Genomic DNA, 16,432 nt, shown 5'->3' on the forward strand with positions numbered 1-16,432 from the left:
AATACACATATACTCGTATATATACAATACAATACAATACAACACACGAATTTTTTCCATCCATCCATCCATCCATCCACTCACAAAAAGGAACAGTCCCTTAATTATATCAATCACATAAACGAAAACCTCCCCCCTTCCCCTCCCCTCTCCCGCGCACACCAAAAAACTATCAACATCAAATCGATCTATAGATATTTCAATTTCCAAATCTGACTCTCATATAAATGAGAGATACAACTAACTATATATCAAATTGAGATTTTAATAGGATCTTAGTACATACATATTACATAATGTCAAAATAAAGTATATAAGTGAGTGAGTAGTTTTCATACTTTTAACAGTTTCGATGGTTTGATAGGCGGTTTTTTTGTTGTTGTTGTTTAAGTAGAGAGGAGGCAGTCTGTACTATACTATTCTATCTATTTATCTATCTATTCAGTAAGGAGATATACGTATAGTATTTATTTATCTAGCTAGTTAGCTGGGTAATATGAATAGATAGATAAATAGGTATATAATATATAATCAATAGCTTTAGTATCTCGAATAATATATGCATGTATATATATATAGTTATATGGAATATTTATCCCTCTACCTCTCTACCTATCTATCTCCATAACTACTCATAACAAGTTAATTCAATACAGCAATCATAATTATAAATTTACAACTCTAAACTCTAAACTCAGCCAATGCCTCCCTAGATAGCATGTAAGTTAATACAAAAGTTAAGGTTTAGATCAAAATGAACATCTAAATCATTTTGAACATCCAAATCAAACTTATAATTCAAGGTCTACGCAACCACACATGGGTAGATACGAATCAGCTTTTCAGCAGAGAGGAGAGTGAAATGAAATAGACAATCAAAAATCAAAGTTGGAACTGATTGTCTTCATCTACTTTAATCTCAAAAGTATGTCTTTCTCAAGAACAGAAGTTATGAAAACGACAAAAACACTTAGATACAAACTCCCAGTCGTCAATAACTAACAACTAACCATGATATAATATACCCATACCTCTTCCCACCTCATGAATGGATGATCGGAATCTAATGTTCCTCGTGATATTCCTGATCCCCCAACGCCAACGCTCTCTAATAACCAATTGACCAACAATGTACACCTAATCAAACAAAGCAATGGAATAAACTTTTCCCCTCAAATCAAAAGATTTTTCTTCCCTCGACCACCAGCTTTTGATGATGTCCCATCATTAGTATTTTGTCTTGACATTGGTGTTCCTCCAACTTCACTACCTCCTCTAGAACTTTGCTTTGACATTACTTCCGCACCCAGTTCTTCTCTCAAGTTGCTGAGCATTGTACCTTTATTGTCGCTCTTAACATAATAGGTTTGAGGTCTTCTTGGTGTACTGACCGCTTCGAGAAGACTTTTCCCACCATTTTCCAAGTCAAGATTTTTGCCAAACCCCCTTTCATCATTGTATGTGCGACCCCTTCGGATAATTTCTAATTCGGCATTGACCTCATCAGGAGCCAATCCTTGTGGTTGATTGGCAGCATCTCCTTTTACATATCCTTTCTGCATATTTGAGGCAAGAAGTGGTGGCAACTTAGGGATCTGTTTCGTGATTGCTGCCATATTTCCAGGATATGCTAGATCACTAAGAATATCAATTCCTGTGCCTGTATTGAAATTTACGCCTCCACCGCGTGTGCTCCTAGTAAGGTGTGATGGTTGACGTTCCATTTGAGGTGCGGATTGAGGAGAATCTGATTCATCATTCTCAGCATCTCCAGATGTTGCATTTATTTTATCCGTGTCGGGACTGGAATCAGATCTCCCATTTTGAGGACTATTATCATCTTCATATGGTGGATGTCGAACCATATAACTGTACGCTGCTTGAGCTGCCTCATTGTATTTCATTCCGAGCTCTTTATCCGTAAACAAACCTTCTATGCTATTTGCTGGTGCTTCGAGTTGTGCGGATGTGTGACCGTTTCGCTCATATGTTCCTAACGGAGTATTACCGCCATTGTCCATACGTTGTCGTGAGGGAGCTGGGGATTCGTCGCCATCAATTCCCTTTCTCTTGCGTTTAGAGTGATCAAACATGTTGGGCAATTCTTCAGCTTCTCGGCGATGCCTTGTAGCTCTTTTGGAATGCATCCCACCAGGGCTAGCGGGGTTAGCGAGACCGAATTTGCTTGGGTGTAAAAGTAAGGCATTGCTCTCTCCAATCTCAATTGACTCTTTATCTTTCAACAGGTGAGCTTTCTTGCTATTGAGCTTATTGATCAAACGATCTCTCAAGGTTGACATCAAAGCTTTGTATTCTAAGTCCGCGAGTCGCATTCGATAGGCGTAACTAGATTCGATTTCATTTGCTTTAACTTCGTAGTCTCTCTGTAAACAGGGTGTTAGCTTCGAGTTCGTGGTAGAGAGAGTAAACACTCAAAGTTAACAAGTGCACATACCATATGCGTAGTTAATGCGACGTCCCTTTCCTCCATGGCGTTGTTGATTTCTCTTGCAAAAGATTCATACTCTTTTCCAGCAGCAGACGGATGATGACCGGCAATTCCTTTAACTTTCTTGATGCCATCTACAACTAGCGGCTCGACCTCATTGCCATCCGGGAGGGCGTATTTACCATGGACGTCAGCTTCCTGAATGAGATTCATATCGATTTGCAATCCTTTGAGTTGGTCGCGGTAATGATGATCTCGGTTTGAAGCAAAGCTAACCGTCATTTCGTGCAGTTTATCTTGCATTGCGGATCGACGTTTGTCTCTTTTGGACAGTTGATGCGGAGGTGGAGAGTTTGATCTTTGCTTCTCGACTTGTTTTCCGAATGTTGTCGGAGACATTTGCGGAGAAGGACTCATAGCCATAACTACCAGAATATTGTGCGACGCCTGTATATGTATTGAAAGTGAATACGATAGAGGAAAAGGGACTGAAGTGTGAAGTTTTCCAGTCCGGGAGATTCCCGTTAATTATATTTGTTTGTGGGTAATTGTTGGGGACAACGGGGAAAGAGAGAGCAGGATAAAAATAAGTAGAAGGGTTTTGAGGATTTCAAGATATGGGCACAAGTTCCAACATGAAAGATTATTGACCACAATATCTGAGCAGACTGTTGCAGACTTGATGCGTAGATGGATAATATATTAAGGAAGAGTTGGGGAAGAACAATTGGATCATTTCATTGCTGTAGAGTAATCGAAGAGAACGGGAGCGAGAGAGAGAGAGACAGAGCAGACAGAGCAATGCAATTACTACCGACTGGCTGCTAACTACCTACTAGCACTACTTTGCTGGTATGCGCATGACGATAATGAATCCCTGCCACGCCTGCTTGAAAATTGTCGGGGGTTCAGGACATCTACTGCCGACGCTAATACCAATGTGGTGTAGCGTGGATCAGAGCTATCTTATCTCCAGCTTATCGTTGATTCTCTTCGTAGCAACTTCAAGCTCCATGTTGATATTGCTGTCGCCGTCTTGTTTATAACAGATTCACTCCTCGCCCTTCACTCTTCGGACCTCTCTTGGTTTGAGTGAAGCTCCTGCCCAGGCCGAGATGATGTTGGATATATAAGTAAGCTCTTGATACTTTAGACGGAATCAACCATCTGATCATTGTTTCTTAACTCTTTTCTATTTTTATATAGCGTAGTTTCGTCTTGAACCCTTCTTCCTCGCTTCGTCTTGAACGAAATTGTTCCTTTTCCAATATCATGCATGAAATAAATGCCTTCAAACATTCACTGGTTTTTACTTGAAGGTATCTAAGACTCTGATGTTTCTTCCATTCAACTCAGCCGTTCCGAGTCCATCGAGTGAGGTAAAAAACTACAAAGGTTCAATTGATGACGCTCCGCTGGGCCACTGCCGTGGAGGCTTTTTCGCTACGCTCTAGGAGAGAGAAGCAGATAGATAATCTCTCGAGGCTCTAGAATCTTGACTTCTTGACTGTTTTCCATGTTTTGATTCAATTCCGAACTTTTGGTTTCTCGATGTTTTAGTAATGCTATTCCTCTTCCAAGGCTTGCCTACTGCTGTCCTGTCCACATGCATCAGAACGACAAGATGAACTAGCACTTTTCTCGGCCAGCCAAAACAATTACACGGGCATGAAATACTTTACACACAACACGAACTCACATACTACCCCGCAATCGCAACTCTACATGAGGCCACTGCACGAAATATTATATTGCAGAAAGGAAGTCTGCCCAAGCTTGCAAATCTTGGTGGTCCAATTAGCATCATTCAATAAGCCAGGTGCTATTTTCAGTCATCGACAATATAAGCGACGTGGTCTGGATTCCCCTATCAAATATGCATGAACCCGAGCTTCTACGAACACCTCGTGGCCTGCTCGAGGCATACTCCAAGCCTTGTGGTAGGAATTAGAGTTTGGAGTGGTCATATTGTGATACAGCAAGTGTGCACAGCCTTCTGCAGTTCGCGCTGCTATCTCACATCGCATAAAGGAGAGCAATATAGAGTTTAAAGATCACGAGATAATTGTGGCTCGGCAAGCGCCTCCAAATTTCCTTCAATGTTTATCTTGGCTAGATAAGGGTCGGCCTTGCGAATTTCGCACGCCTGAATTGCGGGTGGTATTCGATCGACTTTCAAAGTACAATACTGTATGACAAACGAACTAAGATTTCGTCTGTTTGACAGAAATCTTAGTCGGCTTGGCTCTTGGCTTTGTAGGCCAAGAAAAGTATATCCTCATCTTTGCATGCTATACCCATCGACAATTTCGCAAGCTGGTACTGAGATCGCTGTCGAGTGAACTTTGGCAAGTGCATTTCGCTGTTTTATGCAACGATCTTGACGTCCGACTTTTCAATATTACAATGAGGGCTGTGAAAATGGCCAAGAGAAGCAATCTCAAATCAACAATGGAAGGAAGTCTTCTCATATATAAATACTAGAGCTGTTCTCGTCACACAGTATCAAATCATCCAATCTTTCATACTCAGTCACTACATTCATTCATCCATTCATCCATTCATCCATTCAATCTTTTATTGCATTCTTTCACCATGTCAGCATTCATCCTCGCCGCAACTCTTTTGTCAGCTGTTATGGCTTGTCCCCAGCATGATCTCTCCAGCTCATCAATTATGAAGAGAGCCGATGGACCTGCTGATTGGGCATACGACGCTGCGTACAACTGGGGAATGATCAACGAGAGTAAGTTATCATTTCCATATCACCATCTTCTGCTTCCATTCTAACATGCATCAGACTACACCACTTGCCAAACCGGCACCCAACAATCCCCTATCCATCTCAGCACCAGCACCGGGTACTCAAAAACCCACACCCCAACTTTCAACTACTCAACCTCCACCGCGGGCTCCCTCTACAACTGGGGTTACGGCCCTGCCTTCTCTCTCACCTCCAACGTTACTGATCTCAGCGGCAACCCATCCATGACCTTCGACAACGAAACCGTCTTCCTCAAAGGCTGGCACATCCACTCACCCGCAGATCACACGATCGATTCCGCCCGTTCCAAAGCCGAGCTCCATTTCGTGCACGCCACCGCCTCCGGCGCCGAACGTGCCGTCGTAGCATTCATGATTGACCCCGTCCCCTTCGGCACCGTCGCCAACTCGACTTTCTTCGACTCCTTCTCATTACCATCCATCCCCACCTTCTCCGACATGACCACTCGCATCCCGCTCAATCTCGATCTCAAACAAGCCCTTACCGAGATCGACGGCGCGAAGGATTTCTGGACCTATGAGGGAAGTCTCACTTCTCCTCCTTGTACCGAGGGAATGAGATGGTTTGTTGCTGGTAAGAAGATGCTGGTGGGAACAGAGCAGATGCAGGAAATCTTGGCAGTTAGCACTTACAGTGCCCGCGAGGAACAGAAAGTCTGGGGTCACAATATCAATGTTTAGATGAGACGAGACCCCACTCAGGTTGGGAGTTGATTGGTATTTGAAGCGTGAGAGCATAGTTGAGGAGTGAGGAGTCAAGAGGGAGAAACGAAGCGATTGTCAAGCATACGAAACGGCGGCACATTTTGATTTCTGAAGTTGGGAAAAGGCATTTCTAGCATACCGGTGGCTCATTTCATTTTCAGGCGTTTTGTACATTCTCAGTAGAAAAGATATTTGAGCAATCAAACATTTGTATATATCTAAATATACATATATATATATATATCCACACCTCATATTTCACACATCTAAAACTTATACATACATACATACATACATACATACATACATAAATACATACACATATTGATATACTCCTCGCTTCTTTCCTTCTCACCCTCACTCTCACCTAAGCCAGCTCAACTCAACTCAACTCAACCCCTTTCAATCTCACAAAACGCATCTTATCCCATCCCATCCAACTCATCTCACCACTTCCAAATTTAATTCGATTCGATTCGATTCGATTCAAACACCTACCAACGATAAATCATACAAATACCCAGTATTAGATAAAAGCTTCTCTCTCACACTCACTCACTCACTCACACTCACTCACTCACTCACACTCATACACACACACACATAAAAAAAGAACACCAAGATCTGATTCTGATACCTCTGATTAGTCTCTACTTATCCATCCGATTGTTCAAAAGTTAAAGTTGGTGTATACTACACTGCACTACCTACCTACCTACCTACCTACCTACCTACCTACTTGAATCACAATCACAATCCTCCCTTCAACTTACAACAACAGAAATACATAGAATCTACGACATAAGTTTTCGAATTCATCAGACCTAGCAGCATTTGATAAGAAGTACATCCAGTGGCTCACTCACTCACTCCACTGCCCACAAAATACAGCAAATCTTGTCAAGGGAAGAAATCATGTATCTACCCATCTATTCATCTAACTGACTAATCATCATGCCGATTTCTGTAAGAGAAATCTCACATAAATGTAATAGTCTGATACCATACCAACCCATTGCACAATTTGACGCCTAATTCTCCCCTGTAAAACCCCTTAGCACATTTGTTTGGGTATCTATCCACCAGGTCCAGTCATCTTATCATGATATCTCATCTTGAGTTTTTCATAACGCCAGCCAGTCCAATCAGAAATTTAGATCAGATCAGCAAAGAAGCAAAAGTAATCCCTAAGTCCGCGCGCATATATTCCACCTCTCCCTACCACTCCTTTCTCCCTTCACTCCTTGTTTGATACTTTCTTGTTGTGTTCCTGAATGGAGCTTCCCAAACTTAATACTGATTAAGATCAGGAGCAGCAAAGTCCTGAAAATCCTGCGGAATCTTCCATCCATGCATGTTACACGCTCTGATGAAAGCCGCCATAGCTTCTTGAGTTCCATATTCACGTTGTTGCTGTGGATTTTTGCTTTCCAGACGTGCAGGCTTTGGGTCCATACTCATAAGTGCAAGACGAACTTGTAAGAGAACGGACTCAATTGAGGAGACGGCGCTCCAGCCAGAATTCGTCAAAAGTTCCATACATAATGCTCCACCGGCTGTTACGTGACCGCCACCACCAGACATAAAGGGTAAGAATCGTGGCTTTACAACGCGTACAAATGGTGGGCTGTGAGGGTATTCTTTCCCAAAGCGAATTTCAATAACAACGCTGCTTTGGCCCGATTCTTTGAGATCTTTGGCCAGTGGTAAGGTGGACTCAAAGGAGTGTAGCTCGACGATCCATTGGTATATGTTATCAACAAGATTTTCATCAAGATACCATCCTAATTCGTGAAGGGGTGTAGAATTTTGTATCTTAAGGATCGCTTGTAATTCCCTATTAAGACGCATGGTTGCAGACGGTGTAGCATACGCTGGAGGTCCCAGCATTGGAAGTTTACTTTGGTCAAGTGATCCAGGAACAAAATCAGTTTTTGGAGCCTCTGGATTCCTGGAACCAGAAGATCTAGTACGAATAGTTAGTGAGAGTTCATTCAAACAGATTATGGCAAGCAAGGTAGATAGCATGATTGCTGATGACTGTTTCAAAAGCGATCTCAGAGGTCGCTTTCAACCGCTATAATCAAGCGAAAAAGGTACGAGGGAGAGTAATTTGCTTACAATATTTCCACTTCGTCTTCATCATCAGAAATTAGAAAGTTCGTATCCTCAATGTCCTCTTCTTCGCTCACATATCCCGTCCCGTTCAAAGAAGATAGTCCTTTCAGTTTCTTGTTTGGGGAAGAACTACCGACGCCATCATTACGAAATCCTCTAGAGACTAAGGCAGCACAGTATGGGACACCGATAGGTTTCTTGTTTGTGGATGTTGCTGTATACTGGGGATCTTGTTCGATTTCTGACTGGGCCTCCCTACAAAGAAATTAAATGTCAGCATCAATCATGGCGAATTGTCTCACATTCCCTAAAACGAATTGCTTGAGGAGGAAACATACCTAGTCGGAGCTGGAGTTGCAATCACCTGGCCTTCGATTTGAACAAGCAAATATCGGCATTGAATCCAATCGATGTGCTGTACTACTAGAAATGGGCTCGAACTAACAAATTGTTTTGGACAATTGATAATCTCGTTAATGCTCATCACAGCTGTAGCTTTGAGTTGAGATCCAGGCCAGAAACTCTAATTGAACGTTAGACCAAACCAATTGCAATGTGTCTTATACTTACTGCAACGTTTCGACCATTACTATAGTGACAAGATGTGTTTTGATCTTGTGCATGGTAAACGCCATGTCCGTATGCTCGTCCGTTGAGAGTTTCTTTGAAATCCAATCCATGTCGAATGATACTATGCCAGTTTTGCAGGCCACTACCATGAAAAGCAAACAGAGTAGGATACTTTGGATCTAAATTAGCTTGCTGTTCTTTAAGAGCATTTAAGAATCGTTGTTCCTTGTCTGGCGATCCTTGCGCGAAACGAAACTGCATCCAATTTTCCCCAATTTGAGAGACCTTTTGATCTGGTCTAATTTTTGCATCAGTCAAAACACTATCAACTTGACAAGGGTATTTATCGACTTGAACGAGGCATGACCGATTAGAAGCTATAACCCATCGTAGTAAACCTAGAGCCGCTGGTGATATACGCTCTGTCCATTTACGAAGGTTCGGCTCTCCAGTCCGGCTTTGTCGGTCGATATATTCTCTTAACTCCTGGATGGTTGGTAGAGTGTTAAGAAGCATTATTACAGTGCTGCGTTTTTCTGTGATAGACATCTCATCGAAGTTGCTATTATAAATAGACATCCGAGCCGCGGACATGTTTGCGGGACTGGCCGTTGATATATGGCCGGTCCCTGAGATTTGGTATGTACTTAATGGAGCCATTTGTGGGATCGGTTGCGAAAGTTTTACAATCGGCATCGAGGTTACATCCTCTACTCTAGAATGGAGTGCTTGAACTCCAGTATCTGGCCCGGGTCCAACCAAAATACGGACCCAGTCTCCTTTGCGAACAGGAGGATTTAAGATCTCAGGCATTCCCTCGAACGTACACTCATAAGCTTCACTGTTGTACTTAATCTTGAACTCTTTGTCTCGACGGCCATCGCTTGGCTGGTCCACAACAGCCGGGGCAGAGGATGAGTCTTGAGGTGCCATGTGGCCTGTGACGATGGCGGAGGGAACAGAAAGACTCATGCCTGTAGGGTACTCACGGATTCGAGCGCCCTATTCGGAATCAGCTGTGAGCTATGAAAATTATACACAGATAGACCTACAAAAGCACTGGTATAACAAAAGCTCAGGAGAAGGTCCACAACATAAGGCTGGGTTTTAATCTCCTATACATGGTTAGCATTCGAGTAGTTGGATTGGGTATACAAAATCCACGGTCACCTACATGTTCGACACTAGGTCCAAAACCTAAGGACATGTATTGATATAAACACAAGGGCTTTTCGCAAACATAAGGTTTCAGTGCCTCAAATTCTCCTGTAATCCTATCGTGGCAGACAAGACAAAATTCTGTGCAGCGGACTAGATACATCAACGCAAATTGTGCAGCAAGAAGCGGAAATGACAAGCTACCGCTCTGATCATCTGTGAGATGGTCATCGGCTAAAATCCCCGATATATGACTCCTCATTGTGTCCTCGCCCGAGTATTGATTTTCAGAATACAAATCGGCATTTTCTTCAAGTGGTCGTCCTAGGCGTTCATCGAAAAACTTCTTTGCGTTTTCCCATCCAAGGCCAGTTGCGTTGCGAATCTTGAGTAATGATATTATTTTAGTATTGATGAATTCATTCAAGGAGCTACTGATGAATATATTGGAGAATTCTCCGCTTTGTTCCTGTGAATCCGAACCATCGTTATTAGTAGCTTTGTCGCCGACCTTGGTTGAGTCCGAGAACGCCGAGAATGCTGCAGCTGCGGATGGCTTGTAACCATTACAGACTCCAACACGGAAGTCAATCCCACTATTTTTGGCTGGTTCGACAATCAGTGTCTCGAAGGGTTTGTACCCATCCGAGTAGCGTATAAGTAAAGTTAAATATTGGTTAGGCTCAATATCCCAAGCTTGCATCGCCTCTTCGGATAAGCCCAACTTAGTCGCCTGGATGGAGATGCTAAGAATCCCACTGTGAGATTCAGCCGTCATGCCACTTAGAATTCCGATTCGATGACCCAGCAATCGGACAGTACGAATGTCTGCTCGAATGCGTCGGTTCAGTTGTGCAGCAGCTTTGGGCGTGAGTCTACTAGTCGACATGGGTATAGTATTACCGCTAGAAAAGGTTATGGGCTCGTCTGGGAAGTCTTCTTCCTCTTCGTCAGAGAAGCCAGAATCATCTTCGCTCTCGTCTTCTTCCACATCTTCCATCTCATCATCATCTTCATCCTCCTCGTCGAGGCTGATAGGCGATCTTCGTGAACCTGCCGAAAGTAATGTCCGTAGTTTTTTTGAAATACTGCTAATCAAGTCTGGTACACGTACGCCAGTTGAGGAAGTCATGAATCGTTCCAGTGCTTCGTTGACAGCTTTTGGGGCCCCGTCAGACTTGGTGAAAATCATGAAATTATTCCCACTTGGATATCCAGAGACATCTGTCAAAATTAGTATGATGAGGAACAATTCTTTTCTTCCCTACTTGCAGATATCACTTCGCTCCCAGGCGCGTAAATGGGAACCAATTCCACGTCGTAGAGGGTTCGATTGTTCACTTGAGAAATAGAATATAGCAAAACATACCTAGTGCTAAGAGACCAATCTCTATGGGTTCTGTAGAATCATGCAAGAAGCAAAAGTTCACATCGCCATCGTCATCTCCCCGACTGATTGAGACGACGTTAGGGATGCCTTTCTCAGACGCTTCTTTAACATCCGCTAGGAAATGTTTGCGTGTCATCGTGCAGCGCAATTGTTGGATACACGTTTGACACTGTGACTTCAAAAGGGGCCGGAAGCTTGTTGTAGAGATGACGTTCTTGGTCCAATTTTGATATTGTAAATATGCCTTGTTGAGGGATCTACCAGATGCTGTTGGAATTATTCTTGAGGTAATGTAATAAGAGGAATTTTGAAAAGTAGCAAGGTTTTCTTAACTGGGCGATGGCTCAAAGTTGTACTTTTGACGTGGTCGATATCAAGTTGACGGAGTTGAGGGTTTGGAAAGCAAAGTCATGACCTGATTCTTCAAAAGTGAAGGGGATGATGTTCAACTTGTTTTACCATAGTCAAAGGATCTCAGTCTCTTTTGAAAGTTCTTAAAAGAAGTTCTGAAGCTGGAGGTGATAAGGAAAAGAGCCGTATAATGGTCGTCAACCTGCAGCCTTGTATGGGGGTGTTTTGATTAGTTGCCTTGATTTTGGTGTACACAGTGGTTCGAACTCGAGAAGTCAATTGTCATTGGTCGATGATTTCGAAGTGGTCCGGTTGCCTGGCACGGTGCGGAGCAAGCTTGGTAACGGCCATCAGTATTGGGTGTTCACAGACAGTGAATCTTCCCAATGAATCCAGTGAATGGTGGAAGTGACATTCAACACGTTGGATTTGTTACAAATAATAAGCAACAAGCTTCATTAACTAGTGCGCAAACACACAATCAACCGTACCTACCCAGCTCGGTCACTTGGCATCCACCATGTCTAACCTGCCAAACAAAACAGAGTTCGACATCCCTTCACAATAAGCTTTTGATGTGACGGCACGCACGAGACCAGATGCAGTCGTTTCAGTCCTTGCGAATTGGCAAGATGCGTCTCTGTATATGAGCTGCGTAGGTAGGCCGATGAGTAAGCACTGGCTGAGGTGAAATCGGCCTGGCTGGGGTAACGTGGAGTGAAGTCAGAGAAGAGAAGGGAGGGGAAGAGGGGTGATTGAAGTGAAGTCTGAGACAAAAGGGAAGAAGCATCTACGGGCTGGCTCTATCGATATTGCAGCAGAAGAAACAAGATGACATAGCCAGGAACCTCCTAGGGAGGAACCTACCTAGAGCTATAATCCCTGCAGAAATGCAAACGCACCTACCACTATTTCCTGCTGTCCCCCAATGCCCCGCCCCGCCATCAATTGGTCCCTCAATTATTCTGATTAGTCATCCGCTATCTTTAAACTCTGGTTCCACAATAATGATCCAAGTCGTTGACACCATTCCGCTCGATGATCTCAAAATATTGTTAGCTATTCTCGAGGGCTTGTACGTGTGCAGAAAGCAGGAAACAATCTTCACTCTATTACCACAACAATTTGGCCGATCGCAGATACATTGTGGAAATGGCTTGGGATTCTAAAACACTTCCCTCTTCACAAAATAGCAATCCTAGGCTCAAACACCCTCAACCTCAATCTCGAAATGGCGACTCTACATCAGAACCAAATCTGCCATCGAAATCTACGCATGTTTCAGATCCTGTTCTCCAACCGTTCTTAAGTCCAGCTTTTGATCCTGCAGATTACCTCAATTCAGCCTTGCCTTCTTTACAGTCTTCGAATACGTCGTCGTCTTCAAGAAATGTCGTCCCGCTAGCTGAATTGTCTACACAGACACAGACTCTTCTTTCACACCTTAGCGCACACACCACTAGGCTTACGACTACTCTTACACAACTCACCGATGAAATACTGCGAAGTGGAAGTCGATTGGCCTATGAGGTGGAAGTGCTACGAGGAGAGACATTGGGGTTATCAGAAGCGTTGACCGAAGGACTGCACGATGATATTACAAAGTTTGTTCCTGGAGGACTTGAGAAAGATTTGTCAAGAAGACCAATAAAGTCTGGAGACTCTAGGGCGCGATCTGCCACAGCTACCATGCCGAAAACACCTACCTCAGAAGACACAAGTAGCACCAAAATTGTCGATCCTCCTTATGTGGCACAATTGCGAACGCTTACACTTGTACGGTCACGATTGGATACTGTTATAAAGACGTTTGGAGATGCAATGGCATGGACATTTCCACCATCAGAAGTGTCGGTCACTTCATCCTTTCTTTCTGTTTCCGCTCCCGAACCAGGGTCAGAAGCACATAGCACTGAAGAGAAAGGACAAGAAGTTTCCAAGAAACTACGTGATGAAATTGCTGATTTGTTAATTGGGGATGATCCAATCAATGGAATTGAGGCGGCAGCCAAAAGAGTACAAGAATTGAAGGACTTGGCACTCGTGTGGAAAGGCACCGCTGAAGAACGGGCAAGGAGTAAATTTGTTGAAAGTCTTGCAAAGTTGGTTGAAGACAGACATCGAGATCTATTAAAGGATGCTGAACAAAACGGCCAATTAAGTCAAAGAGTAGAGGCTTTGCAAGACCAAGAAATTTCGATTTCTGGTATTGGCGAGAATAGGATACAAAGTGGATATGGGTTTATCAATCAACTGCAACGACTCAGAGGCTCTTGATAGAGTGCTCCTCATTATTATACCCAAAAACTTGCTTGTTCTCCTTTCTTGTCAGCCATATTCTTATATTCATTAATCATTCCAAACCTCCAAATAAGCTGAGTGAACCCCATATTGATCCGAAGCCAGGTTTTAGATTAAAGGCCTCAATGATCATTTTTGCTATAGATTCAATATATCATATCAAGACACCAAATTAAGAAGAATTCATACCACAAGGAAAGCCTTCGATAATACATTTGGGTGCAGTTAGTTGCTTTTTCCGAAGAAGCATTTGCCTCACCCCTTACTTGATACCATTCCAATCAAACGACTTACATTTACAATCTTCACAACTCAATATTTCAATCCATTTTCAAACTCTTTCTCTGGCACTCTTTTCTCGCAGTGCTACTTACTTGATAACTTGCGCGCCCCTATTGACTTTCGAGACTTCGGCTCATTTAGGTGGAGAACACACCAATGAGTCAATCGAAGTGAGAAATTTGAGGAAACGTAAAATCTTTGTAGTTTGCCTTCTCTTACTTATTAGTGATGAATTACGACGAGTTTCCTACCGAGAATGGGGCTCTTCCCGCAACTGTCAGGCGGAAAACCTCGCCCATGAGTTTCATGGCTAATAAACTAAGAGAGTTAAAACGACCTGGTCGACTCCGTAGTCGTGTCTTCTTCTCTTTGATTTTCACATCTTCCATCATTCTTATTGCTCTTGGTAAATGGCATGCAGTAGGTATAGTTCATTGAGTATGCATCGATCAAGCAGAAAATGATCTACAACTTCTAATACTCATGCGCATCTTCCCAAAAGCCTAGCTAGCTAATGTCTTCTAGTATAAAACCCAACACTCGGCATCATATTTAAGCTCCTATGTCCCTGAAAAGCTAACGGGAACTTTCGCACCATACACTATCATTGAAAGCTCTAAGTGGGACGATACTATACCACTTCCTAACAATGAAACCAACGCCAATACAGACACAACCCCAAGGTTCCATCTCTTAATCCTCGCCCGCAAGAAATCACTCAATCTCTGCAAAACTCTCCTCACAGCATCTATCCTCAATTACCCACCTCCAACACTCCTCGGCTTCAAATTGGAATCGGAGGACAAAGTAGAAGAGAAGGAAACATCCACATTACAAGAAATACAAAACACGCTTGATTTTCTCAATGGGAAAGAAATGCACGATGAGGATTTGGTGCTACTCTTGAATGCGAATACGTGGCTGCAACTTCCGGCAGAAATTCTAATCGGTAGATTTTTACGGTATAGACGGGAGGCAAATGCAAAGCTACGTGAGGAATATGGAGTTGAGAGAGGTTATACGACGGGTACTGGAACGGTAGGGGAAGTGGGACCGCAGAAATATACGCAGAAAGTACTTTTTGCAGCGAGGAAAGATTGTGCTATGAGTGGTGAGCGAGGAGATGCAGGAGAGGAAGAATCTTGTTACGAGGATGTGATTCCCCAATCCTCGTTATTGGGGATAAGGGCAGGGAAAATAGATCAATATGGGGAGAATCTTCGCTTTATCGAAAGCTCGTTAGCGATGGGGAAGGTGCGGGATGTTAAGGCGGTTTGGAGTCGAGCGTGGGAGATTGCGCAAGAGAGGGATGGGGGTGGGAAAGGAAAAGAGAGGTATTTGATGCAGGAAATTGTGGCGCAGGTTTTTGGGGAACAGGAAGGGGGGAGGGTGGAGAAACGGAGGACGGAGGAGTGGAGGTGGACGGGGTGGTTGGAGAGGATTCTGGGTGTGGAAATGGGTGGGAAGGGGAGAGGGAGGGGAGAGCTAAGAAATGGGAATGCGAATGCGAATCGGACGGCGGGGGTAGGGGGGAACAGTGAGAGGGGCGACGGGGAGTTTGGGATCGGACTAGATTATACATCGGAGATTTTTCACACAGTAGGAAAATCGGGGGATGAACTAAAGGTTATGAAGATTGGAGAAAAAGAAAGTAGAAAGCAGGAGGTCGTGCGCAGAAGGGGGGTTATAAACGGGTCAGTAGAAGAGATGGCGATATTATCTGCAGACTTGGAGAATATTCCCGGGCCGCTTGATTTATGCAGAGTCTCGGATATGGGTATAGATATAGATAGAAATATAGAAAGAGAAGAGGAAAGAGAAAAAGAAAAAGAAATCGGTCAATCGGTCAATAATCTCAAAGCGGCGAGAGAGAGGAATATTTCGTGGGATTCTATACCGCTTTTTACATACCGCGATGGTGGTCCTGGGGGGCTCAATTCTCGGGTTCCTAGCTCTCTTTCTTTTTCTTTGGATTTGGATTTGGATTATGGTCCGGGTGACAAGGATATAGATAGAGAAAAGGAGAAAAGTAGAAAAGAAGAAGAAACCTGGCGACAAAAGATATGGGGGAAAACATGGTGGAGGAAATGGGGAAAACCACTCTGGGAAGAGTGTGCGAAGGGGGAGGAAGAACAGAAGTGGGAGGTGAGAGGTGAGGAAGGAGAGGGAGGAATCTGGAGGGATGGGAGGGGTGGACGGGGAGGCGTGTGGACGGGTGAGAGGGTGTGGGTTGAGTGGGGGGAAGTTTGCGGCGGGGAGGAGATGGAGGAAGAGGTTTTTGGGATATGAGATGCGTAGGGTAGGGTAGGGTGGGTGTTGGTAGT

At 43.7% G+C, this 16,432-nt stretch overlaps 5 protein-coding genes across 5 annotated transcripts; 3 read left to right on the forward strand and 2 right to left on the reverse strand.

The window, feature by feature from the left end:
* Nucleotides 1-792: 792 nt before the first annotated feature.
* Nucleotides 793-3,282, reverse strand: BCIN_05g00850 (hypothetical protein). The gene is made up of 2 exons (XM_001552014.2): nucleotides 2,456-3,282; nucleotides 793-2,384 (listed from the first exon to the last, which is right to left on the reverse strand). The coding sequence occupies exons 1-2, from the start codon at nucleotides 2,870-2,872 to the stop codon at nucleotides 1,173-1,175; spliced, it is 1,629 nt and encodes a 542-aa protein (XP_001552064.1). The 5' UTR covers nucleotides 2,873-3,282; the 3' UTR covers nucleotides 793-1,172.
* A 1,315-nt stretch (nucleotides 3,283-4,597) lies between these two features.
* Nucleotides 4,598-6,260, forward strand: BCIN_05g00860 (hypothetical protein). The gene is made up of 2 exons (XM_001552015.2): nucleotides 4,598-5,195; nucleotides 5,250-6,260. Exons 1-2 carry the CDS (start codon nucleotides 5,045-5,047, stop codon nucleotides 5,912-5,914), a joined length of 816 nt encoding a protein of 271 aa, XP_001552065.1. The 5' UTR covers nucleotides 4,598-5,044; the 3' UTR covers nucleotides 5,915-6,260.
* Nucleotides 6,261-6,740: 480 nt separating this feature from the next.
* Nucleotides 6,741-12,045, reverse strand: BCIN_05g00870 (hypothetical protein). Its single transcript, XM_024692811.1, has 7 exons — nucleotides 11,154-12,045; nucleotides 9,801-11,008; nucleotides 9,679-9,741; nucleotides 8,627-9,628; nucleotides 8,395-8,579; nucleotides 8,060-8,311; nucleotides 6,741-7,904 (listed from the first exon to the last, which is right to left on the reverse strand). Exons 1-7 carry the CDS (start codon nucleotides 11,308-11,310, stop codon nucleotides 7,229-7,231), a joined length of 3,543 nt encoding a protein of 1,180 aa, XP_024548593.1. The 5' UTR covers nucleotides 11,311-12,045; the 3' UTR covers nucleotides 6,741-7,228.
* Nucleotides 12,046-12,520: 475 nt separating this feature from the next.
* Nucleotides 12,521-14,154, forward strand: BCIN_05g00880 (hypothetical protein). Its single transcript, XM_024692812.1, has one exon. It carries the CDS (start codon nucleotides 12,678-12,680, stop codon nucleotides 13,800-13,802), a length of 1,125 nt encoding a protein of 374 aa, XP_024548594.1. The 5' UTR covers nucleotides 12,521-12,677; the 3' UTR covers nucleotides 13,803-14,154.
* A 94-nt stretch (nucleotides 14,155-14,248) lies between these two features.
* Nucleotides 14,249-16,430, forward strand: BCIN_05g00890 (hypothetical protein). The gene is made up of 2 exons (XM_024692813.1): nucleotides 14,249-14,528; nucleotides 14,634-16,430. The coding sequence occupies exons 1-2, from the start codon at nucleotides 14,337-14,339 to the stop codon at nucleotides 16,395-16,397; spliced, it is 1,956 nt and encodes a 651-aa protein (XP_024548595.1). The 5' UTR covers nucleotides 14,249-14,336; the 3' UTR covers nucleotides 16,398-16,430.
* The last annotated feature ends 2 nt before the right edge of the window (nucleotides 16,431-16,432 follow it).

This window comes from Botrytis cinerea, chromosome 5 (assembly GCF_000143535.2).
Source record: "Botrytis cinerea B05.10 chromosome 5, complete sequence".
Classification (NCBI taxonomy): Eukaryota; Fungi; Ascomycota; class Leotiomycetes; order Helotiales; family Sclerotiniaceae; genus Botrytis; species Botrytis cinerea.

Bases quoted from the DNA above. Each gene is read 5' to 3' on its own strand.
- BCIN_05g00850 (XM_001552014.2), bottom strand. From the start codon at position 2,872: ATGGCTATGAGTCCTTCTCCGCAAATGTCTCCGACAACATTCGGAAAA. The intron at 2,385-2,455 runs GTATGTGCACTT...CCCTGTTTACAG, and splicing joins TCGCATTAACTACGCATATG to AGAGACTACGAAGTTAAAGC.
- BCIN_05g00860 (XM_001552015.2), top strand. From the start codon at position 5,045: ATGTCAGCATTCATCCTCGCCGCAACTCTTTTGTCAGCTGTTATGGCT. The intron at 5,196-5,249 runs GTAAGTTATCAT...AACATGCATCAG, and splicing joins CTGGGGAATGATCAACGAGA to ACTACACCACTTGCCAAACC.
- BCIN_05g00870 (XM_024692811.1), bottom strand. From the start codon at position 11,310: ATGACACGCAAACATTTCCTAGCGGATGTTAAAGAAGCGTCTGAGAAA. The intron at 9,629-9,678 runs GTAGGTCTATCT...GATTCCGAATAG, and splicing joins TTTGTTATACCAGTGCTTTT to GGCGCTCGAATCCGTGAGTA. The intron at 7,905-8,059 runs GTAAGCAAATTA...TATTCGTACTAG, and splicing joins GAAGACGAAGTGGAAATATT to ATCTTCTGGTTCCAGGAATC.
- BCIN_05g00880 (XM_024692812.1), top strand. From the start codon at position 12,678: ATGGCTTGGGATTCTAAAACACTTCCCTCTTCACAAAATAGCAATCCT.
- BCIN_05g00890 (XM_024692813.1), top strand. From the start codon at position 14,337: ATGAATTACGACGAGTTTCCTACCGAGAATGGGGCTCTTCCCGCAACT. The intron at 14,529-14,633 runs GTAGGTATAGTT...AATGTCTTCTAG, and splicing joins CTCTTGGTAAATGGCATGCA to TATAAAACCCAACACTCGGC.